The 6,208-nt window shown below is 41.7% G+C and overlaps 1 protein-coding gene across 4 annotated transcripts; it reads left to right on the top strand.

Moving 5' to 3' along the window:
* The first annotated feature begins 6 nt into the window (after positions 1–6).
* LOC104875707 (putative uncharacterized protein ZNRD1-AS1) lies at positions 7–5,133 on the top strand. 4 transcript variants are annotated; one of them, XM_010643403.3, is made up of 3 exons: positions 20–168; positions 3,175–3,250; positions 4,293–5,133. In XM_010643403.3, exons 1-3 carry the CDS (start codon positions 137–139, stop codon positions 5,034–5,036), a joined length of 852 nt encoding a protein of 283 aa, XP_010641705.1. In that variant the 5' UTR covers positions 20–136; the 3' UTR covers positions 5,037–5,133. The 4 variants fall into 4 exon arrangements, 3 of the variants coding, with proteins under 3 accessions (XP_010641705.1, XP_010641704.1, XP_019066095.1); XM_010643402.3 differs by having other exon boundaries at positions 21–301; positions 4,293–5,132; XR_004518224.1 differs by lacking the exons at positions 3,175–3,250; positions 4,293–5,133 and adding an exon at positions 935–1,023 and having other exon boundaries at positions 7–301.
* Positions 5,134–6,208: the final 1,075 nt, after the last annotated feature.

The following is a 6,208-nucleotide window of genomic DNA, read 5'->3' as shown; positions in this document are numbered from 1 at the left end:
GGACCGCGGGGCAGCGAGCGTGCGGCGGGCTAGAGCGTCGACAGCGCCTGGCCGCCCCTGGCTCGTGACGTCATAGTCAGGCGCCACTCTTCCTCACGGAGTCCTGGGAAGGGTGAATGTTCGAAGGGAGTTTGCGATGCCTCTGTCGCCGTGGTTCTGTGACCTTGAGTAAGAAAAACGGGTGACCAGTGCTGGGCGACCTTTCAGGGTCAGTTCGGGGCTCCTGAAAGGGAGAGTCAACTTCTTAACTGCAGGGAGTGATGAAGGTGAAAGCAGAAGAGGACCCCTTCGTCCCTACGAGGTGAAATGGAGGAGGGATGAAGCGGGCCACTTGAGAAGGGAGTTCATGATCTTGGAGGTGGTGAAATAGAAAAGACTAAGGCTTCTCTCTCTTTAGGCTCTTGCCAAATGAGGAACGCTAGCGTTAGTCAGAAACACCCCCGAGGTAGAGTTTACCAAGACAGGTCGAGTTTGGCACTCAGCTGACCACCTTCCGTCTTTCCTCGCCTCCCGTCCCCCAGCTCTGTATCATCATTCATTTGCCGGACAGGTCACTGCCCTCCACCCGCGTCTTTTACAGAACATGAGGAAAGATCACTATCTTTAGAAATCACGCTTTTTGTTGATATGTAGTTTGCACTATAAGCAGAAACCCATCTTGAAGAGGCAGCTTCTAAATGAGTTTCCTAGTCCTCTCAACCCTCCCACAACCATTGAACCTGATTGCTATACTAAACTCCTTTCTATAAGAGTTTTAAAGTCATCGCTGTTCTCTTCCAAAGAACGCAAGCTGTAGTCTTCTCTAGAGGCTGATGTGAGACTATCATAGTGAAGAGATTAAAACACGACCTCATATAATTTGACTTCTTACAAAGGGTGGTCTGTTGTTGAATCTAAGGCAATTTTTATTTTCACTTCTTTTTTCTCCTTTCAGAATGGACATTGAAATTCGCATTCCTGGCCGGGCTTGGTGGCACACGCCTGTAATCCCAGCACTCGGGAGGCTGAGGCAGGAGGATCGCTGTGAGTTCGAGACCAACCTGGGCTACATAGTGAGTTCCATGTCAGTCTCAACTACATAGTGAGACCCTGTCTCAAAACCAAAAGAAAAAAACAAAAGAAATTCGCATTCCTTCCTCTCCAACTCAGTTTGACAGCCATTCAGCCAACACCCACCATGAATAGGATTATATCCTAAAGCAGTAAAAGAGCTCAGTCGTTATAAGCGACTTTTTCACAACCTGTTCAATAAATATGCCAGGCTTTGAGCAGATGCTGGGACTAATAGATTAAGTCTGTTCTCTGATTCACAGAACACAGAAGAATAATTAGAATACAATTAAGGTGCATTCATTGGTATAAAATGTATCTAAATCAGGCATATAAAACATGCCTATAAACGTTGAAGAAGAATGGTAAATGATTTAATAAAAAGATACGTATTGTAAATATAAGAGAAAAAGATGATTAGGTATGTGATAAAGGAAAACAAGTTATTAACTGAGAATTTGAAATCAGACTCTAAGATTAAGTACTGTGCTAGATGCTATGTGCAAAGAAATAACTTTTTTAGTGTCTCAAACATAGGTAAATAAAAATGTGCTCAAATAAGAATAAAAAGTCAAAAGTCAGTGAAACCAATTATTAGATATTAGAGCCTTTCCAAAAATATAAATAAGTCATTATATGTGTAAATATATAATTCCTACATTTTTAAAAGCCAATATTCTTTCATTTTGTTTGTTTTGAGAGGCTGGGCTTTTTTGTGGGGGAGCTTGAGACACAAGTCTGCTCCCCAAACAGTCTTATTGTGTATAGTTCGGGCTTGCCTCCAACTTGTGATTGTCTTATTGCTTTAGCCTCCTGATTGCTGGGATTACAGGTATACACCACCACACCTAGCTATAAGCCTAAATGTCAACTTCAAAATGTTAAAAGTTATATATGAATATGGCTATCATAATGTAAACCATGACTGATTTTCAAGTGAATCATAGAAGTAAAAAAATATTGTTACTTGTATAGAAGAAGCCAAAGTCATGTGACAAAGACTAGGAAGACTATAGAGAAACAGGCTTAACTTGTAAAAGACAACTGCCATTTACTGAGAACTTAACAATATATTCAGCTTTCTCTGTTAATCTCTTTACATCTAATTTGCTTTTGTTCTTTATGGCCTTGAAAGGCACATTTCTGTCTTACATCTCTATTTTATAGATGAAGAAACTGGTATAGAAAAGTTAAGTGATACTCAAGTCACATACCTAGGAGGTAGGTAGTGGAATTTGAATTCAAATGTATTGCTGTCAGTCTTCAAAGCTCATGCTTTTAATTCTGGGTGGTATAAAAGCCACAGAGATGTCTGGCACCCTCCGTGGCTTAAATATGATCTCACAGTAAGCTCTGGTTAGATAGAGTACAACACATAAAAAGATAATAGTCTTCATTTGTGTTGCCTTCAGCCAGCCCTATAAATAAACAGCAGTGATGGCAAACCTTTTAGAGCTTTCAGTGATACAAACAGCCTGCTGTGGCACACATGCCATAGGTTCACCCCCACTGACCTAGAGTAACCACAGATTCCCATCCTGAAGGGTTCACCAAGGAATCGTCTCATAAATTTAGGGTGAAGGATGATTGGCAGCATATTGGCTGCTAAGTAGTGGGGTGGTTGAACTTCAGAAAAGAGCAGAGAATTTTATGTGCTGATGGAGTCACAGAGAGTCCAACTCAAGAAACTACTGCAGAAACACAATAAGATGATAAAATTGGAGTCTAGAATTATGGCAGAAGATAAAGGAGGCAGGGAGACTGAACAATATGTTATAGATGTAGTTGGGCAGCACTTCACCAAGGAGCCTCTGTCTTCCTTCTTGTGACCCTGATAGAAGATTCAGAATGGTTCACACTGAGCCCACAGGAAAAGTATGCTTTTTAGTTGAAATGAAATTAAAGATGCTCTTGTTAGAAGATTCACTGTTCTTCACCATAGGGATGTAGTGGTTTCCCATGGAAGAATGGTCTTGTAGAGTCCTTCCTGTAAGCAAGTTTTCACATGCTGAGGGATATACTCTTGGTCTTGGCCAAAACATTTGGATTCCTTGACTCAGGCAACATGAACAGGTTTGTTGACATCCCCCACATTCTAATCTACCTTTGTTTTTCATCTTCCAGATTGGCCTGGGCTAAAACATCAAAAGACCCTAGGGTTGCTGCAGGTCAACAGTCCCCACTGGAGAAAAAGATCTTGGTAAATAAGTTATCTTCACAGCATATAATTTGGAACTACTAAGACAACAAACCCTAAGTTTAAAATCCTTCTATCCATCATTAGCCAGGCATGGTGGCACACATCTGTAATCCCAGTCCTCAGGGTGCTGGGGCAGGAGGATCACTGTGAGTTCAAGGCCAGCCTTTAACATAGTGAACTAAAGGCCAGTCTGAACTACACGGCCAGACCTGTCGCAAAACAAAAACGAACACCCGCCCCCTCTCCAAAATAAGTGATGCCATCAGGTAGCATCTCTACACTGGCTCATATTTCCCAGCCATTTCCATAGTTACAAAACAAAGTATGGGCTGATGTTCTAACCAAGCAAGTTGGAACTATAGAGATGTGACATGCTCTGAGTCAGATTTGAGACTGCTTATTTAAAGCTGGTGACCAAGAGGGGCTAGTGCAGGGAAAGAACCCTAGGCACCAAGAAGCGGTTTGATTTCTCCTTTTAAACCATGCTTCCAGTTGGGGAGGGTTCAAGGGGAGAGCAAATAGCATTTTACAGAAGCAGAACCTCATGCCGGGTTAGTTGGGAGGGCAAGAAGCAGTATCATGTACTAGATAACTACAAAACATTACTACAAAAGAAAACTACTAGATAACCTACAAAACATTCTGCAGCTGCAGCAAGTGTTCTGCCAAATGGGATGTGGGGTTTGGGTGCTTTGTCTAGCCCAAGCACAAAATGGTGATGAGGCTCAAGATGGAGTTGGGTTGGCTATCACACCAAGTCTCCCTCAAAAACGCAAAGTCCTGAGTTCAATCCTTGGTACTGGAAAAAAAAAAGTATCATTTTGAACTCTCCCAATAGTATACATTTTTAAAACTAGTTATTGACTTGTGGTGGGTACTTCATACTTTTAGAGCTCTCAGGCTTGCTTGGGAATAAGGGGACTCAAAATTATTACACTAAATAAAACCATGTATCTTGTTGGTGTTGGAAGGGATGGGCTCCTGTTTAAATGTGTACAAAGAAAAAACATGATCACATTATAAAACCCCAAACCTTTGACAGAACCTAGGTGGCATGCATACAACAGCAGCAAGATACTTGATAACTCAGAAACGTCAAGAGGAGTATGAAACACTCTGTAGGGAGCAGGCTCGTTCTCTTGACTACTGGTTTGCCAAAGCAGAGTCCTACTATAATAAAAGAACATTGGACATAATGGAAAAAGAGATGATGGGCAATGAAATAAAGATGAAAATGGAGGAGGAAAGAACCCAAGGCATAGAGGAACAAAAGCATTACTATGTAGTACCCGAGAGAGAGAGGAAACAGATAGAAAGGCACATACATCGAATAGGCCAGGTCAAAGGATGTAAGCACAGAACATTTAGACAACCACAACCCCTCAGTGAAATGTTACCGAAAATTATGCCAGAGAAGCATGGTATCCAGAAAGCACAGAGAAGAAAGCAGGTAAATGAAAGAGAACAGATACAAATTAAGGATCACCAGGAACGCATGATTCGAGGGAGAGAACTTACACAGCAAAGACTCAAGGAAAGAATTCTGAGAAAAAGTCAGAGCCAGCCACCTACACATGAAAAGTGTGGGAGAGCAAAGAAGGACATCAGAGAGCTCGAGAGAGTTCCTGCGTATCCACTTTTCCAGCCATGCGGTAGAAGTCGGGTGCAAGTGACTGTTCTTATGGAAAAGTCTCAGACCAGAGAGGAAGTGGATACAATTCTAAAACCAAGTGAAAGAAAACACTTGGCTCTACCCCACTTTTTGGGACGTCAAATAGAAAAATAAAACCTTAATAAATGTCAGTAAAGTCTCAGTGCTTTTGTGATGAAATTGTATCTTTTGATTGAACATATGAGAAAAGGAAAAAATGGGAACAAAGTCTTTATAAATATGGAAGGGTGGAGGGGCTGAAGGGAGGGCAGGGGAATGGGGAAAAAATAAGACCCAAGAAATGTCATATAAAAGTACAAGATCCCAGTGATGAATGTAAGTGTATTGTATACGTAAAATGTACCAATAAAAGAATCTAAGAAAAGTAGAAGGATGGAGTTGCAGATTTTTCCACTGCTTGGTTATCATAGTGATTAAGGGGGAAGAGATGTAACTCCCAAACTTGCTAGATATTCAAAAAGCAAGTTTGTGTTCTCTAAAATGGAATGAATTCTAGGAACAATGGAGGTTAAGAATAGGAAAAATTTTATTGAAAGAAAGCTTCTGACTGGGTGTGGTGGCTCACGCCTATAATCCCAGCACTCAGGAGGCTGAGGCAGGAGGAGTTCTGTGAGTTGAGACCAGCCTTAGCTACATAGTGAGTTCCAGGTCAGCCTTAACTACATAGTGAGACCCTGTCTCAAAACAAAACCAAAAGAAAGAAAGAAAGCTTCTGTCTAAGAGAGACAGAAGGGGGCTGGAAAGTGGGTGGCCCGGGACCGTATTTCCCAAGGAATATTTATGGAGCAAAGCCACAAGGTGAGGCGGGTTTATTTTTTATTTTATTTTTCATTTTTTGGTACTCAGGATTGAACTTGGGCCCTTGTGCTTACAAGGCAAGTGGTGAAGCCACTGAGCTAAATTCCTGGACCCTGAAGCAGGTTTAAAACTGTAAGACCCAATCGAAAATTACAAGGTGGGCATGAGCTGGGTCAAAATCATGACCAACCAATAAGATTACAAGTACATTCACCCAGGTAATATTGATTAAATGGAAGGAAGTCAACTTCAGGAACAAGTCACATAGCAGGCAAGCCACAAGGATTTTCAGTAAGGGTGGGCCAGGGATATTCCCAGGAAAGGCCCCCCCATTCACGTGATTGAGACCTATTTAGAATATCAATCACTACTATTCATCCTCAGGGGAAGCAGGAGGGTATAATTTCTCTTCTTTCATAATGTTGGCCCTCAGCAGATGTGTCTTGATTGTTCTCTATATTGGCTCTACATTGCTCCTCGTTGGCTCC

The sequence above is a fragment of the Fukomys damarensis genome, unplaced genomic scaffold (assembly GCF_012274545.1).
Source record: "Fukomys damarensis isolate Sample0158 unplaced genomic scaffold, DMR_v1.0_HiC HiC_scaffold_20, whole genome shotgun sequence".
Taxonomy (NCBI): Eukaryota; Metazoa; Chordata; class Mammalia; order Rodentia; family Bathyergidae; genus Fukomys; species Fukomys damarensis.
Note: the sequence above shows the minus strand (reverse complement) of the source record. Positions and strands in the feature narration are given on the sequence as shown.